This window comes from Strix aluco, chromosome 1 (genome assembly GCF_031877795.1).
Source record: "Strix aluco isolate bStrAlu1 chromosome 1, bStrAlu1.hap1, whole genome shotgun sequence".
Lineage (NCBI taxonomy): Eukaryota > Metazoa > Chordata > Aves > Strigiformes > Strigidae > Strix > Strix aluco.
Genome location: NC_133931.1, coordinates 95882848 through 95901845, shown reverse-complemented (window position 1 = coordinate 95901845; position 18998 = coordinate 95882848). Strand labels below are relative to the sequence as shown.

At 35.9% G+C, this 18998-nt stretch overlaps 1 protein-coding gene across 6 annotated transcripts in view; it reads left to right on the top strand.

The window, feature by feature from the left end:
* Window positions 1–18542, top strand: part of SLC35B3 (solute carrier family 35 member B3) — a 29367-nt gene extending 10825 nt beyond the window's left edge. For all 6 annotated transcript variants that reach the window (XM_074828158.1, XM_074828137.1, XM_074828143.1 and 3 more), the window contains 5 exons: window positions 3672–3769; window positions 6515–6607; window positions 7015–7126; window positions 11487–11556; window positions 12677–18542. In XM_074828158.1, the coding sequence (XP_074684259.1) occupies window positions 3672–3769; window positions 6515–6607; window positions 7015–7126; window positions 11487–11556; window positions 12677–12827 (524 nt within the window). In that variant the 3' untranslated portion in view covers window positions 12828–18542. The remainder of the gene's footprint in view (window positions 1–3671; window positions 3770–6514; window positions 6608–7014; window positions 7127–11486; window positions 11557–12676) is intronic.
* The last annotated feature ends 456 nt before the right edge of the window (window positions 18543–18998 follow it).

Here is an 18998-nt window from a genome sequence, read left to right as displayed (position 1 = left end):
AAAATATATTTTGAATACAGTATAATGTTGGTAAGCATGTAATTACAGTTACCATTACAGCTATTTTTGGCTATAGCCTCTAAGTGCATTCACGAATATATTCCTTTAGTAAAATTTGAATTGTTTTAATTATGTGCTATGACTTAATTCTGAAAAGATTTGGAAAGTTGATTCTTCAACAGAATGGGATAAGGTAAAGTGCAGCAAACGTAGCAAAGTCCTGACGCCCTCAAAGATCTACAAAACACAAGATAAAAAACTTTAAATGTCTTCAAAGAATCAACAGGGCTGTCTTTCATTATTAATTTACTTTGAAATTCAAAGCAATTCTGTAAATATTGAAGCCTAGATCACTACCATCTGGAGGAAGTTAGTTCTGTGAAAATAGAATATAGAACTAGAATTCAAAAGTCTGGATCTCTCCCTAGCAAGGTAATTCGAAATTCTCCTGCTCACCTTCTGAGAGGATTCTTTCTGTATGTCTCTGTTTCCTCTTGCCTGTTTTGTTTTATTCCCATGTCACTTAATTTAACCAGATGAAACTTCTCATAATGGGAAAGGTGGAGTTTTTCCATTTCTTGGATGACTTATGGAGATAGATGGTCCCTTTCTTCAAGAAATGTACTGATTTTCATTATTGCAGAAATATGTAGCTGTTGAAGTGTAAAAACAGTGATATGAATTATTAAAAACTTTATTCACTCTGCAAAATGGCATTTTTTTTGAATAATTACACTTGATGTAAATCACAAAATAAAACTGAAAGCAGAGATGCAGAATTTAATTTTGTATCTTCATAGAGTATCTTCAAAGAAATAATGAAGTATTTAAGGATATTAAACTTTCAAAAATGTAAACAGCAAATTAAGTGTTAAACTTCAGAATTACTGTTTTCTAAAGTTGCAGTTTTATATTACTGCCTACTTACTGCCCCGTAAATTCCTGAGTTCATTCCAGTGCTTTATACACATTTATGTAGAATTGTTTCCATGCAAACTAGTATGATTCTAGCATGATTTCATAGAACTTCTACTAACTTGTTAAGAACAAAGCTGTTTACATTTCACAGAGAAAACTGTACTGTGAAGGTAAACAAAACATAATCTTTGTTGTCTGATGCAAATACTAAAAATGGAGTATGAGCAGATGTAAAATACTATTTGGATGAACAATTTTACAAGTTTTTTTGTTTTGTTTTTTCCCCTGCTATTGAAATGTAATCTCAGTATTGCTCTGCCAAAAAAGGAATCTACACAGATGTTGGGGTTTTTTTACACATGAAAGAGGTCAGTCGAGAAAACAAACTCTCTTCTGCCAGAACAGGTACATATTTGTAACTAAGGAAGAGGTACACTTTTCAAGATGGAGTTGCTGCTAAGAGCTCAAAGCATCCCCTAGCATTATCAAATCAGAGGGGTAGTGGTAGATATCCTAAATAGCTGTGAATAGTAGATACAGGACTTCCAAAAGAGAAACCAGAAGAGAAGGTTGTGCAGAAGGAGACAGTCTTGAAACATTGGTGCTACGGGAACTTCCACAGTTCTGGCATTACAGATGTAAGTGGAAATTAATTGTTTTCACTGAAGACACAGTAGAAATATCAATTGCATGCAAATTCTTCTACCTTAGACTGTTTGTACAGATGCGGTTTAGTCTTTTGCAGACTGAGGTGTTTTGTCCTTAGTTTCACTGTCGTTAAGATGATTTTACTTCGTTAGCTACCTCTGCTGTGTCTTTTAATCTTATGTGTGGCAGGCTTCTAAAATGTCGAGTATTAAAGAGGTCTCCAAACAACTCACCAGGCTAACACATTTGCCTGGTGGGGCTTGCAAGTGTGAGAATGTATTGTTGAGGAACTTGTAAATATCCAATAGCTTATAAATGTATAAGCAGTGTTAATATTTTAATGACTGCAAGTATCACATTAATAGTGTAAAATACAATGTAATGTAGTCTTTCAGTCAAGTCTGTTGGTGCAAGACCTCCAGGTTTAATTTCTTCGAGAACTAATTTAGGACCAGTTCTTCCAATCATTTTTACTCGTGCTTTACATACTGGATAATGTTACTGGTCTTGTTCATGGTTTTGCTGCTGCTGCTCGGCAGGTGCAATGCTATCACAATGAGTGGAACAATTCTTCTCTTCATACGGTGTATGTACGTAATATTAACATTTGTCTTGTCCCTACATTTCTCCTTTCCATGCGCACTTGCGCTTCAGATCCCAGGTAACCTTCCCATCTCAATCCAGTACTGAACCCATGCATTCGTCCAGTGATGTGCCTGGGCCATTAAGCACTGCTGGAACAAGCATGATGGAGATATACTCGGTCACTTTACAGATGTGATCTGCAGCAGGGCTGTTCCTGAGCTGGAGATGTTATTATACCTTTGGATCAGAGCTGAATCCATGTACTTAATGTATCCATAACATTTAGCAATATAGTCTTTAGCATAACCAGTGTTATTCCGGTTGTCATGTCATTTTCATTGACTCATACGTTTTCCAATGCCTGATAACTTTGAATAATGAAGAGTCTTTTTTTGTTGCTGCACTTGCATAAGTCTAGCCTGGGAAAGGAAATGTTTCCCAAACTAAAAACACTAGTTTGGAAGTTCCCATATGTCCAGAAGTTTGCCAAGGGGATGCCACCTTCATTGATCTTCAAAATGTTAAATCTTGCAGTTCTGAAAATCCTAGGAGCTGTGATTTTTTATTATTTTTTTTTTTTCTCTGTCAGGAGCTTATATTCCATATGGTCCATCAGAATGCCTATGTTGAGACCTCTGATAGTAAAACATAATATTAAGAAAATATAATACTGATTGTTTCTAGTCTTCTACTCCTCATTCTTCCCTGACACTTAGGATGTTTTAAGGAACCAAGAGCAGAGCAGACAGTAAACATGATTTTGATAACTGATATCTTCTGTAAGGTTGTATACTTTGGAAGAGTGGTATTTCAACCTGTGTGCATCATTAAATACAACAGTTGCTACAGTTGTGAAGGAATCAAAGTTTGGAGGTTGGGAAATTAATTGACTGGCATGGATAAAGATTTATTAATTTCTATTATTGGAAAGCTGATTACATTATTGACTGTGTAGTGACTTTGTTGTGAACAGATAGGGTAACATAAAACTATGGGGTTTGTACCTAAACAGTAGTTTTTAAAAATTAATATTTCAGTAATTCAAGATTTCCATTGTGAATCCTCTTGCATTTGTTTTACCATTACATCTAACATTTCTATTTGCCTTTGTCAGAAAAAAACAATCTAGGATTAACTACTCAAAACAGTATATTCTCTGGATATTTATCTTCATTAAAAATACTTATATAAATGCAGTTGACATTCTTTCACTCTTGTTACTACAAAAGTTACAACTGGCTTCTTCATAGCAATGTCCAGATGTTTCTGTCAAGCCTAGACACACACAGTGCTCAGGGGTCAGCTGGTGGAAGGAGTCGGGGTGGACACTGCTTTATACAGGTCTAATGAAATAGTTTTACTGACATTTAGAATATGATATAGAGGGGGTTTTATTATTATTTTTCTATTCCTGAGATTTTATATTTTTTTCAGGATAAGTACAGAGTGGTTTTTGTCACTACTCTGCTGATAAATATTCTGAACAGGTTTTTGTTTGTTTGTTTGTTTTCTCATATTAGGTGTGGTCCTAATATCCCTTGCCCTCTGCGCAGATGCAGTTATAGGAAATGTACAGGAAAAAGCTATGAAGTTGCACAATGGTTCTCATTCAGAAATGGTAAATACCAGATTTGCAATTTTAAAAGAACACGTGCTATGATAGACAAGGCATAAAATAACAAAACATGAAACTTAAATCTGCTTTTCTCTTGCATATGTAAAGAAGAGCTCTTGGTGTGCTATTCTTGTGGTTTTCTGTTTGTTTGGGGGCTTTTGCTGGTTTTTTGTTTGTTTTGTTTTTTAACCTTTCAAGGGTGCTGCTTTCTGTGTGCAACTTCAAATGTATATTGCAGTTACAGAAACACTCATTTCTAGCAACAGGTTTTTTTGCTGCCCTGCAGGCCTGAAATCAATGGAGTGTTTTCTATATGATCATGCACTTAATCTCTGAGAATATATATTGTTCTTCTGGTATAGATGAACATGTGTACATGGAATACATTGCTTTTTTTACTTGCTAGACTTCTGATTCTAGAGTGTGCTGGCATTTGAGAAGGAGCCTTTTTTGAAGCTTTTGAAATCCGTAAAACTGTGACTTTCAAAATGGGTGAACATGTGTGTTCCTGATTCAGTGAAATACACCATTTTGAAAAAGTCTTGTTCAGTGTTTTTTATATACTTATTTGGAACGTGATTATCTGTTCGTATGGTCTGACTTTTTTTTCTTTTTAGACAAAACTTATGTTTGAATTCGGCATCTTTTTCTCTAAAGTCAAGTAATTACAAGAAAATCTTTTGTTATAACAGGCATTATTTGAATATGCCACAAGTGAAGAATTATTGAAACTTAATTTATGTATTTGGCACATATTTGACATTTAACTAGAATCTAGTTTTTCATTTATGAGAGTAGCTTCATAAATGGAGAAAAAAAAATTAGTTAGAAGGAAGCTTCATTTAAGGCTGAAAGTGATTTAGGTTGGCTCAAGAAGTTTGAGCTGCAAGTTTCTGGAAAGTGGAAGAATATACCTGAAAAGTGTCACTGTATTCTTGTTTTTATTTTTGTACATTTTTTTAGTATTCATTGTTAACTGCTGTTGGAGGCAGAGATTTTAGCTACATAGACCTCACCTGGCCCAGTGCAGCCTTCTATAGCTACAATCTCTGAAATCCAAAATAAAGTACAATCTGTAATTGTTTCCTTGCCCACTTTGCACTTGCCAGCAGTCATCCTGTTACCTCCAGAACTTTGCTTTTATTCTGTGTTAGTCTGACAACTGTTGGTCTTCATATTGTGTACTCATACTACTTGTAGAGAATCAATGTAGTGATTAAGGATATAAAGGTTTTGTTTGTTTGAGGCCTAGAGATTACACTCCAGAATTTTATTCGAAGAATTGAGTGCAGAAGTACAAGCCGAATTTTGGAAATCAATTTTCTAGACTTGAGATTGTGGGTAAAAATTTAAGACATCTGCTGAATCGGAGATCATGTTTAATAAACCGTGATCTGGAAATAAAATTGAATAGTAAAGGAACCTGTCATCCATAGGATCTCTGTTTCAATGCTGAATTTGGAACTTGCCCTGGATTAAGCAATTATGAAAAGATAAAAGATGTCTTGTGGCTGAAATAGGAACCACTGCTCTGCTTTTGCCTTCTGTGTGATTCTAAGGAAGAGGCTTATATCACACTGCGTAACAAGGAACTAGCAATGTGGTGCTCATTCCTGGTTGTGAAAAGTGAGGTCTTTGGGTAGTTTGGGAGAAAACTCTGGATGCAGAGGCAAATGAAGAACCAGAGACTAACTTCTGTGTGTATAAACACTGTAAAATAAGAGTTCTGAAGATCAGGTCATTGTTAAGAGTTTGAAAGCAGTTCTGCTGTTGAAATGTATATTCATCCTTCTTTATTGTAGAGTAGTGTTCTGTTGTCTCATGGTATTGTCATCAATTGTTAATAGATTTATTTTTGTAAATAACTGAGATAGTGTAACAAGAAAACAATTGATGAAACCTGTGTCAGAAGAAGTAGACCTGCAATTGACCCTGAGTTTTGAAAGTGTGGTAGATCAGCATGTTTTAGCTAGTAATGCGTAGAACAGTTCTGTTCCCTGTTTCCCTTTTTCACAAGAAAAGCACACTAAATGTTGCCCAAACAACTGAATGTCTCCTGCTGCATGGGAGGCTGTATGATTGGGCAGTTCCAGCTTCTATTGTTGCCCCCACATGGGAAAGGATAGGTTGAAGATTCTTTTGTTGCTGTACGAAACTATGAATTAAATAAAGGTACAGACAAAATGAAGAGGCTATCTGTTTGCTGAGTATAGTCTGTTCTGAGTACCGAACTAGGCCACAGCTCATTGTATTTGAAAATCTTGTATCCTATAACCATAATGCAGGTGTGCCATCTAGGTGAACTGAAGTGACGCAGGTGAAATTTACGCGACACTTCTGGCACTTTATGGATCTTTACTGTGCAGGATAAGTAGCAGAAAACAAAATACATTTAACATATTATTCAAACTATTAAATTACATAGTCGTGTCAAGTTGTTATTTAGGCTGTGAAATCCTGAATTTGAAGTATTTACCACAGTCAACATTGACCTCAGGATATTATTAACGGACTAACTTACAAAACTTTTTTTACATAGTTGTGGGTAGAAAGAATGTCTCTAACATTTATTATTCATTTTTCACTGTACATCAGCTATTATAGAAATCCTAGTAAAAAAATCTTCAAACACTGCAAATTCAGCTCTGAGAAGTTGAACATATTAATAGGGCCAAGCATTTGCAAGCATTTAATTTTGTCCTTTTGTGTCATATCACCTGGTAATTATTTTCTCTTAAACTATTCTAGGTTTTGTATTCCTATTCAATAGGTTTTGTGTATATTTTGTTTGGATTAACATGCACTAGTGGATTAAGCCCCGCAGTAACATTTTGCTCAAAGGTAGGTGTAAAGATTTCCTTTTTTCTATGAAGAACATCATTGGAAAACATTGCTCTGTATGATTTAGAAAATCTCACCACTTCTTTAAAGTTGTATTTTTGTCATGTAAACTGGTTAACTTGTATAATTCATACATTAAGCAAGTAGTCACAGTCTTTGATGTATAAGATAGGGTAATGTTTTAAAAAAGAAAACAAAATCACAAGACCAGATTTATGAGCTTATAATTTCGTTATTATTTTTCCATTATTTAACTAAAATTAAATAAGGATCTTTGCATGAATGCATTGTTGAACAGCTTATTATTACTCAAGCAGTTGATTAAAGTCTGTAGTTTTATGTCATTTTGCAATACCTCAGGGTTTGTTTTACATTTTCCTAACAGGCTTTTTTTGTTGTTGTTGCAGCATCCAGTGCAGACTTACGGTTATGCATTCCTTTTCTCCCTGACTGGGTATTTTGGCATATCCTTTGTTCTAGCTTTGATTAAAATCTTTGGTGCCCTTCTGGCTGTAACAGGTATGAACAAATGATATCTTTACTGCTTTTGGTATAAAAACAAAATAATCCTATTCTATTATTTAGGATAGAGCTTTTGAGAATTGTTCTTACTCTGGCTTTTTTTTCTGTTCTTTGTGCTGACTGATCGTGGTTTGTGTGGCATGGATCTTCACTAGTAGTATGTGTTTGAGAGCTTCCTGATTCTTTCTGTGCCACAGTTTCAACCTTGAAGAGCCTGTTAAGTAATCTTGTCCATATAGGCTGTGCTATGTTTTAATGCAGAAACAACACTGTTCTAAAGAGGGTAATTGCAGTGCAAATGTATAGCAAGGTGTAAGGAAGAGACAGTTATTATTTGAAACGTGAAAGGAAAAGTAAGGATGTTCGAGTAGACCATAGTAGGCAGGGCCATAGTCTCTGTGCATGGAATTTCTGGAGACTGCCAACAAATGGTATTGCTAGAAAAACTATGAAGAACTCCCCCAAAGCTTCTGAATGTCCATACACTCTCAGTGGAATGCTGCTGTGGCAGTGTTAAATGTACACTCCAGACTCAGTTCAGAAAGAACCCGAATGGAACAAATTCTGACTTCTGTGATGGTGTCCTCAGTTCTTTTTATTAAACTGAAGGGAATAAAGAGTGTGTATTAGTTTTGGAAGTCAGAATTTGAACTGAACAAAGTTCTAGTGGGCTGTGTAACAGCTGCTGTATTATCTCTAAATTGCAACTTGAGTATTCACAGGATGGGTACAAACCTATTGTTAATGACAGAAGCAGACTGTCTAGTCTTTCAGATCTTCCAGACTTCCAATGTAATTTTCCCACAAAAATGGAAGCAGTCATGTTTTCTGTTAAATGCATAGTACTGTATGTAAATAGCATATGACTGTATGAAGAAGAAACATGTCGGAAGAAGCAAATGTAAAGAACTCTGATCAGTAATATGTTGAAACGGTTTGGGCCACTCACTGGTGGGTCTGCTAGCTGCACGTGCATGTGGAAAAATAGAAGTCCCTAAAGTATGTCAAAAGTTACTGGAATCCTCTTCAGGCTAAGCATGTCACCAAATGCCATCTTGTCTTCTCCTGTGGTAGTTCACATCCAAAAAACAGTTTCTGTGATGTGGTGTTCTCACCTAATAATACAATACTTTCATAGCAGTAAATGCAAGTCAGACCTATCTGTGCTGACATGCTCCAGGTATGTGTCCAGATGGATGAGGAAAAGGAGGACATGAAGCAAGAGGCAGTCACAATCATTATAGATTTTCAACCTTTACAAATATTCAGACTTGACTCTTATCCTGTATACGACTGGACATATTCTTCTCATTGAATAGTCAGTCATCTGGAAAAATCATGTGGAGAGACTGAAATCCTACTAGCTGAGATTGGATCTCTATGAATGAGGAAGCCACTGAGCACAGTGAGTCTCAGCACTGTGCTGGGAAGTAATGTCATCCACTTATGCTTGGTCTTTAGTAATGCATTGGCTGATACGTGCCTTAGAAACAATGAAAAGTATTAAAACTAAACATATTTTGGGTGGAAGGACAACTGTATGGCTTCAGAGAAGGAAGTGTGTTCAGAGCCTATTGATACTTTGTCTGCCTGAGATCCTTAATGGAAGAAGCAGTATAGAATATGATTAAATCAAAGGAATCACTAGTAAGACAGATGCAACAGAAACTGCAGCTCAGAAATTATTTGTACTAGTTTACTGTGAATTGCATCTGTATTTTTGAGGCCGTGGCCTATTTTAGTATGCGGTGTTACCTGAGTGTGGCAAAGCCAGCTACAGCCAAATGACACAACTGTATTAAAGTGAATGCTTTTAGCCTTTATTATTATGAGATTGTAAAACAGCCACTGAAGTGTTTACATATCAGAATATCCTCAACTGTTGGACTAAGGGGAAGTGACCCTGCTGTTCATTTTAACAGCAGTTAATTGTAATATTAACTTTTTTTATGTATCTAACAACACTAAAGGAAAAGTCTGACAATTGATCATTTTTCATCATCTTCCTATACACGTGTTTTCAGGCTGTCCCTAAAATTATTACTCTTCACTATATGCAACTGCTATGGAATGTAAAATTGTTTGTCTGTAGAAAATTGTTGCTTCCAACCTTAAAATGTAACTTGAGTATATTTTTCAAAAATCAGTCATGGCCTATTTAACTTTTATCATTTCTGTAGTCATTACAAGTCTATCAGAACAGATACACCAGGCTTGTGTCTTCCTCGGGTTACCTTTACTTAAAACTACAAACATTAGTCACAAGGACTTGGGAGGGGAAGATGTAGCAGGATGCTCTGGAGCTACTTTCCTGTCTTCCCTCTACCCCTAAAAGCTGTTCTCTGTCAGGTGATGCTCTACTTTGTTCACAGTAGTGGAGAGGAAAATATGGGCGGTTGTTTTCTGACCTGAGGGTTGCATGCTCTGCTTTCCTGTGAACTATTTCCTCTGCAGCACTTCTTTTTCGCATTTGTATTTAACAATGTTCGATATGTCTCGTCACTGGAATTTGGCCCAGATGAGAGTGTTGGTTCATATGTTAAAATAGCTCTTTAAAAAAACCAACTTCTTACTGGGCTAAAAAATGTTTTAAAATGCTGCGGAAAACCTTTCACAGGTTTTTTTATGCCTGACCTTGACAATGCTAACACTTGAGCCCTTTCTGTCTTGCCTGTAGCAATGTGAAAATGTTTATTGTGCTTTGGAAGAACACCACATTCATTACTGTCCCTCCCACCCCCCATCCATCCTCCCCCTTCTTGGGGGGGAATGGGGTGAAAGAGTTTAATGAAAATTGTATTTCTATTAGCAGAATGAGAAATTATCAGACTTAATTGGGAAAAAGAAGAAAAGGCACTTAATTTAGAAGGAAATGGCTACATAAATATTTTAATTAATAACTGATTTGAAAGAACAGAAATAATCGTAATTAGAAAAACTGAAGTAATTTAACCATTTTTTAAATTATTCATCTGTAAACTGTTTCCTAATTAAAACTCAATTTTCTTTTTCATTGTCCTTTAATTTTTCATGTAATAGAAAATCATTTTATTTGATGCACATAAATTTCTTAAAATGTAGAGAAAATTGTTACTAAAAAGTTGAGATTGGGGCAGATGAAGCAATGGTGAAGGCTGTTTCTTCCACTACAAAACATGCTTTTAAGTAAATGTTTGTAGGGGAGGGTTAGGGAGAATGAAACTTGCTTTTCTAGCCATAACAGTGTGAAAATACGTCAGTAGTCATTGGTTCCTTTTGTCAGTATGTTATACAAGTAAGGCTTTCCAGTACAGTATAGTAAAAAGTACTTCATGGTAAGCAAAATATTTTCTGTTAATAAAAAACGTAGTTTTCTTTGGGTCAAGAGAATTGTATTGGGGTCTTTAAGTGAGAAGCCTGCCCTATCGTATCAAATAACACCTTCTCAGGCCCTTAACCTCCATAGCTAAACTTGTAAGCCTGGCTGCATTGTTACTTTTTTTTTTTTAAATTTTCTATAACTTTTACTCATTTATTGATGTTGTTTCATTGGTAAATTATATAGGTTTCCCAGTACGCAGTTTGCTAGCAACGCTGTATTCTTGTTCATAGCAGATAGCACTGAAATTGTTCAAATAATTGTTGGAGCTATAGTAATTTGAGAGTAACCCAAACAGCTAGTTCGCTTCCCTTTTGGTAACAGGATTATATTCTCGGCTCTTCTTACTACCTTGATTCTTTCTAGTGATAAGATCGCATGTAGAAGAGGGTCTCTTAGTGGTTTTGATGAAAACTTCCTAATGTAATTGTTGAAGTCAGACATCCTTGGTCTCTTAGGTTTTTAACCAAAATTGTATCTCTCTGGACTGTTAGGTAAATTTTCAGTAACTTCAGAAGAATGACAAGATGATGATCCCATTCCACTTAAAAATAAAGCCCAAAACACTACTGAACTGTAATAACGTGAAGAGGAAATAACAAGAGATTTGGTGTATCCAAATAGTGATACCACTTTTTTCTGCTTTAACAGATTAGTTTATACATCAGTTACTTGCAAGGATGGATTGTTGCTTTCAGATCTTGTGAATTGATTAGCATGAAGTTATTAAATAGCAAGTCCTGTTCTGGAAGTTTCTCTGCTGCAGATACTGTGACTAGAGCTGATACTACTGACACATCGTGCATGTTTCAAACAGCGTATGGTTCTAGCGCTATTTTGCACTGAACTGGTGCATTTGCAATCCGTGTTTGCACCAAGGATGATCATAATTAAGTGTCTGGCTATAATGATGCAATAAGGTTATCTACTAATATTTAAGCCTCTATTATGTTCTGCTGTAACTGAATTCTTAAAGTAAATATTTGTTTTCCTCTGCAGTAACAACAGGAAGAAAAGCAATGACCATTGTGCTTTCTTTTTTGTTCTTTGCAAAGCCATTCACATTACAGTAAGTATTTATAGTTTTAAATGGGGTTTTATATAATTTATAAAAAATCATGTTCTTGATCATGTAAATATAACAACAGTAATTAATCATATTCAGGCTTTAATGTTTTTCATATCTTCTACAAATGTTGGCAATCCGCTGTAAATATTGACTGGCTTGTTGATGCTATTCATGCTAGAGAAAATAGTTTCCATTTTTCTAAAGGTCTGGAAGACAAGCTGCTCCAAGTATTGGCATTTTTTTTGTTGTTCTTTTAAGAAAAATCTTGCATAACATCTAGTGGTTATGATATTTAATAAATTGGGTACTTTCTCTGTGGAGGAAGCTTTGGCTAAAGGAAGACATTTTCTCCATTACAGTATTGTTTCCACTTTCATGAGCTCAGGTTTGAGTTCTTAGCTAGCCCTTTTAAATAATTGCAAGCTTCTATTATCTTGATATATTAAATTGCAAGATTTTTGAGCTTGGATTTCTTCTCTGTTTTTAATTCAAGGAAGAGCTTACATTGAAAAATGCAGCTAAGTTGCTACATTAATCCTAATTGCTTCTGGTCTGAAACAAAATGCTATTCAATTTTATTGCTATGTATAAATTTATTTGAGATTTAAGAACAAAGCTTACAGCCAAATGCCCAAATGGAATTTACTCCAGCTATCTTGAGGCTTAAAATAATGGAGAGCTGAAACAAAAATGTGCTTGCATTGGGAAGTATGGATATAAGGCACTAAGTGAGAACACATTTTGGACCAGTAATAGAGAGTATAGCTCTCATAACCGTAGGCAGGAAAAACATACTAAAACCCCTCAGGACTACTTTATTCATGTGAGAAAGAACAGCTACTGTTTAGTTATTATTAACTATAAATGCACCTTACTGAGCTCTCCAGCCAGGACAGGAAAAGAAAGGGTGGAAGGATAGTAATAATAAAGATCCAAGCAAATTCTTTCTCAGAGTCCACTAATTTGGGGGGGGGGGGGGCGGGGTGAGGGTGTCCTTAAACTCTTCTCTCCTTAATGTAGAGGCTTTATTTTTGTTTAATCCACAAATACTGGAATGTAATTGGTACAGATAAAGTGTTAATGGTAACTATTTTTTTCCCTTCCTCTCCTTTCCCTTTAGGTATGTGTGGTCAGGCTTACTGGTTGTCCTTGGTATATTTCTTAATGTTTACAGTAAGAATATGGATAAAATCAAACTGCCTTCACTGCATGGTCTTTGGAAAAAAAGTGTGGAAGAAAGAAAAACAAGGACGTTGTCACAAACAGTATAGACAGTGGTTTATGCCTTGTCTAGACTATGACTTACTATTATTTTGTTGGAACAGTCTTCAACTGATTCACTTTCCAAAGGGAACATTATTAAAACCAAAGGAGCTGAAGGCATATTGTCTGCTTGCAGATTGCTATAAATGCACATTTTTGTGAGCCCTTTCTTCAGAGCACTTCCATTCATCATAAAAGGTGTTGTAGGCCCTTGTCAGATGGCATTATCAGGCAATGAAGGACAGCAGCTCCTGGCAAGCTGCTGCAAAGCTGCATTCCAAGTGGGACACAGCAGAAGACTAATTTGGGCATTTTAGTAATATTGGCCATGTGGCTGATCTGACTTTAGTGGTTCTTTGGTTAATTGTCTAGGTGAGGTAATTTAAATGTAATACGGTATTAACATTTAATGGAACCTAATCAGCAATTGTTTGACCAAATCGCGATTTTAAAGGTGGAAGGTTTAGAATATTGTATGTTGTCACTCTGTTTCATTTTAAATAAAAATGTTGGGGTTTTTTTAAGTTATTGATTAGATCATCACAGAACTTGGTATTTATTGTAATAATTGAAATTTTTAGGGAAATCTTATGCTGTTACTCTTTTTGATTATTGCTTGCAAGTAACAAAAATGAGATTGTACAGTCAACACCCATGCTTTTACAAGGGGGGAATGGGTTTTTAGGCCTGGCCAGGGTGAGAACACAGAATGAAAAAGTGATTGAAACTGTGGTGTAAGAGGCTGTTATTTGCTTGTTCTGTGGTGAAATACAAAATTTTTAGTGGCCTGTGGCCCTTCATATCATAGTGGTGTAAGGAGACATGGAATTCTCTCTAAATTAGTATCGTCAAGTCACAACTCTTCATTTTCAATATTGGAGTAAAGAATAACAGCATCTGCTGATGTATTTGGAATATGTATTGTGTCAGTCTTTGTGTGGTCCTGTGATGAATTTAAGAGGATTAGGGTACAGATTACAGTTTTCTTTATTTAATGACAGGAGGAGACAATGTACTACCAGGCTGTCTTTTCATCATAAATTTAGGAAAACTAAGTCCGTTTATCTCTCTTACTTTCATATTCAACTCGCTTTTGAATTGCTTGTCATCTCTTTCATTTTATATATTTGACAATAGCACTTTAAAAATACTAATCACCTTATAGTTCATTGTTCTCATGTGGTCATGATTTTTTGTTGTTGTTGTGTTCCTCAGTTGCATCTTAGTGTGTTTTCTTTCAACTTAGACAAAAGTAAATTGTATAATAGAATTGTATAGTCAGGAAGAATGTACAAAGAATTGAAGTATCTCACAGGATTGCCTTCTGCCAAAATACTCGTTTATGAAAGTATTCAAAATGTACAAAATGTTTTTCAGACATTTAGGAAGAATTGTCGTTCCAAGGAGCTTGTAATCAAAGCACAGACACAAAACGTGCCTTAAATTTTGTTTATTGAGTTGGTAGCTAGCATATGCCATATTGAGTACGTTATAAAATAGACCATGGAATAAGAGCCATCTTAGCACGATGGAACGAATAAGTGGAGTGGAGAGCTGCACTAACGTTAACTGCACTGTTTCTGGCACTTGAGCTACTCTGGTGTGTCAGCAAAACCTCTCAACCCATATACACCCAGTGTTGCCAACTGAGGAGAATTTATTGTGGGTGACAGTTGTGGTTTTTAAATTTCCAGCTGCTGCATGATTGATTGTGTTCTGGATGAGGTAGAGAGGTGTGATGCATGAACAGATGCACCTTGAAAGAGAAGGAAGGCCTGCCATGGCTATCCATTTTCATGTTGCAACCAGAGTTGTATGATAAGATATGAAAAAGCATTACAATTTCAAATTTGATGTAAGAGTGCATTTGACCAAGTCAAGGGGATTGATACAGATTTCTTTCCCCATAATATTTATCAATTTTTATATTCCCTTGCATTCTTTTCACTAAATGAAGTTTCTCTTTCCGGTGAGGTTAAGTTATGTATCAAGCTTAAAAGAGGGACATTTTTGAGCCACTGAAAAGAAAGTAATTACAGAACTTTTAACTGCTCTGTTCACTAGCTTGGTGAAACTTGGTAATTAGCATTTGAGCATCATTTTGACAATTTTTTCAGTCTCAGTTTTGCCATCTGTAAACTCTGTCTGTTGTTAAGCTTTATTGAACTTCAGGAAACCAAATTATGTGAAAGCTACCATACATGCAGAAAGTCGTAGTAAACGTCATTCTTTTGGCATCTGTTTTATATAAATAGATGAGAAGTCACACCCAAATTTTCTGACTAGAATTCAAATGTAGTATGTAGGTTGCAGAACTGTTTATATAATCCAGTTTTGTCTCTATTTTCTCTCTTTGGAGAGAGTAGTGTTCACAATAATTTACCTTTTAATTTATTGTATACAAGACTGAGTTAATGGAGCACATGTTAGGGGAAGTTTTGATTTATTTTTTTATTAATTTTCTTTTTCTTAACTATAGAAATGTATGTTTTGTTTTACAGGTGTACTTTAAAAATTATTTTTATACACAAATGTAGGTTTAGTGTTAGCATTAAATTTAAGAGTTATATTTTTACTTTCATAGGTGTGAGTCTAGTACTTGCTAATCAACAGTATGTAAGCGTGTTAAAGAAAATGCACACAAGTTCATAACTTGCCACTTGTCATGGTCTGCAGAGTTTCATGCTTTCATTGAGATGTGAAGAAAACCTTAATTTCAGTGAATTGCTGTTTGTGTTGGGGTTTTTTTTTAATAAGCTTTATAGTGCATGCAAGTAAGAGAACCTTACAAACCTTCAAGTGTTCTTATTACAAAATTTTGTTTTAGGATCTTCTGTACTGTATATGTATGTTGGTTTTGTGTTGTCTGTGAAATATGAATAAGGGCTTGTTCATAAAGTAACTGTAAATTCTTTAGTTTTTGTGTAAGAGCGCTTAAATTGGGGTGTTGGTTAACCTTTCTAACGTTGCTGTGTAGACTGATCTTAATAACTTTTGCATTTTATACTCATTGGCTTCTGGACTCTTTACAGTAGTCATTATGGAACTACAGAAAAAAGCATTCATTCTGTCAGCATAAAATTTATTATCTAAATATAATGTGAATTAATTGCTTCTTATGCTACATAATTTTCTCCTCTTTACAGAAAAACAGTGATAAAAGAATTAGTTATAATAGGATTGAAGTTCACACTAAAATTTAAGGCTGCCCAAGGTCTCCATTGATGTCAGCAATCTACCTCTGTGACACCCTCTACTTCTGCCTCCTTTGGAGGACTGAGGGAGCTCTGTTTTCCTAAATTAGTATATGCATTTGCAGTTGCTTTCGCATCATGTTTGCATTTATGTGACACACTTGAATACTGAAGTAATTGACTGTGCGGTGGATTTCTTCAGTATTTCAGTACGTCAGTATCATCAAACTGCTAATTATTCAGATACCTGTATGTGAATACAAGTGTAGAAGAACTAATGCTCTGAACCCCCCCACCCCTTAACCTACAGTTTCTTGATACTGCATTAAACTGTTTTTCTTAATCTTGTTTTACTACTCATGGGCTTTGAACTTACCAGGCATTTTAAACTAAAACCTAGGCATATGTCATTCCTACTTGCCTGTCTTACTTTTGGATGCTAACTCCCTTTTTAACATGCTCTGTTGATGTCCTATGGGTTGTTTCATGTTTCCATTCCTGCATTTAAGGGCTCACATCATATTATTACAGATTGGTCACATTCCATATTTTCTGCTTCATATCAGTTATGACTTTCTGGATGATTGTTTTAAATCCTTTTTTCTCCACAAAAAAATCTCTCCTTTTATACTTGCCATTATTTTTGGAAAGGTCTTGATGAGTACACGTATGAGTTAACTCCTTGACCTCATTCCATCTTCCAAGGAAATCTCTCTTCTCCCTTGCTTGCCTTTGAGAACTAAAGGAAGAGGAAATAAATTATTGCAAGTGCTCTTTTTTCTTTAATAAGTGCCTTCCTTACTAACCTGGTTTGTCTTAATTGTTTTTGTTCTTTCTGCCTCCCCTGCTCCCAGGCACAAACAAACCCTTTCTCATGTTTGACCACTGCTTGTTCAGTCATGGAAACTTTTTCAGTTGTTTACTGTTCTGAAAAGAGGTATAGAATTGCATGTATACTCTGGAGGGCAGGAAATAATAAGTAAACTTCACAAGTTAGGGAAGTAATTAAATGGGTTCTTTTTTTTTTTTTTTCTGGAGGGATTTTATATATGGATTAGGTAATAGCTCAGAATTTGTTAGTGGAAGGGTTTTTTCTTCTTTTACATTTTACCTGTTTAAAAATCTTTATATTAATTTTAATATTTAATATAAAACTCCTGACTATTCAAGCAGTTTATAGAGATTAATTTTAGTCTTGCCTATGAGGCAGAAAATTTATGTTTCACTGATGAAGCAGAGATGGTAACTTGCCCAAAGTTGCCTTGGTAAGTCTGTGATGAGCAAGGAATAGATGTTAATACCCTCAGTTACTCTGTGCCCCAAGTCCAACAGAGCCCTGCTGTACCTGAAATGAAACAGTACCAATGTAAGCTTAGCTTGCTTTTATCCCAGAATCAGAGATTTTAAATTGTTTCTGTTCTGTGTTCTATACTAGTATAATTTAAAGCGAAATTAAGACAGCCATAAAATAGGCTTCCTGCATTTTGTTTGCAGCTCCTTTGCATTGTGTGAATTGTTATTGTCTTGTTGATTTGTTCTGTTTTCTGTGAATGCTGCTATGGAAACAAGCCACAGAGAGTAGCAGTTGTAGGAGAAGCATAATATCCTTCACTTTCAGATGACTGGTCTGAGTTTTAGTTCACCTTGCTTCTGGTCAAAAGCTGCTGCCACTGGAAAACTGTGAGGAATTGTCATAATGTGAGGAATTGAGCATAATGATGTTGTGCCAGATCTGTATTTTTGACATCCACTTGTAGAGAAGCAAAGACAGTAATGCAATAAAGAACATTCATGCACAAATACTCAGCTTAGAATATAATGCTGACTTAACCCTTCTTTTCTATACCTAGATCAGTTTCTGCTGTCTTGCTGTCTTTTCTTGAGGCGTGATAGTAACTTATTGCTTCTCTATACCTTTGGATATTTAAATATTTTTTTTCTTTGTTAGATTTCTCAGTTTTATGATTCCCGTTCTCTTGGGTTTTTATTTTAAGTGTAAAGTTTTACCTTGTCCAGCAAAGGGACATGAAGATGGTGAAGAGACTGGAGCATCTCTCCTGTGAAGAAAGGCTGAGAGCCACGACTGTTCAACCTGGAGAAGAGAAGGCTCGGGAGGATCTTATTAATGTGTATAAATACCTGAAGGAAGGGTATAAAGAGGATGGAGTCAGCCTCTTTTCAGTGGTGCCTAGTGACAGGACCAGAGGCAATGGCAAAAACAAACACAGGAGGTTCCCTCTGAACGTCAGGAAACACTTTTTTGCTGTGAGGGTGACCAAGCACTGGCACAGGTTGCCCAGAGACGTTGTAGCTTCTTCATCCTTGGAGATACGCAGAAGCCGCGTGGACGTGGTCCTGGGCAACTGGCTGTAGGTGGCCCTGCTTGAGCAGGGGAGGTTGGACCAGATGCCCTTCAGAGGTCCCTGCCAACCTCAAGCATTCTGTGATCGTAAATCTTATATCTTTGTCCAGATACTTCTGCTTTTTCTCCTGTTTCCAAAGTGTTAATAAACATAGTTAAAACAAGTATCTCTGGGTTGGCTACAGTAAGTCCACTGAAGGTGAAGAAGTGCTGACAACACCCGATGGTGTGATTCTAGTGAGTGGCTTCAGAGCACAATTCCGTGGGAGAGAACTGCATGTCGTAACTGCTGCTCAATCCAAAATGAGAGTATGTGAACCTTTTAGAGCAAATGCAAGAATCTGGTCAATGAAATTGATGCTGTCAACTCAGAACTATTTGAATGTATTCATGAAGGAGTTCAAAGTTACTTTTGTTTTTCTGCCTTTAGCTCTTACAATGCTATTGGGTGTTTTAGTACAGCATCTGGTCTGCAGGTGTCTCTTAGAAGTGTTACACCACTTGCTGCCTGTTAGTGTTTTGTGTGAACATGGTCAGCTGTGGTAGATGCTTTCCTACTTGCTCAAAACTCAGGTATAAATTCCACTTAAATACAGTTCTGTAGTATCGGCCATTTACACGAC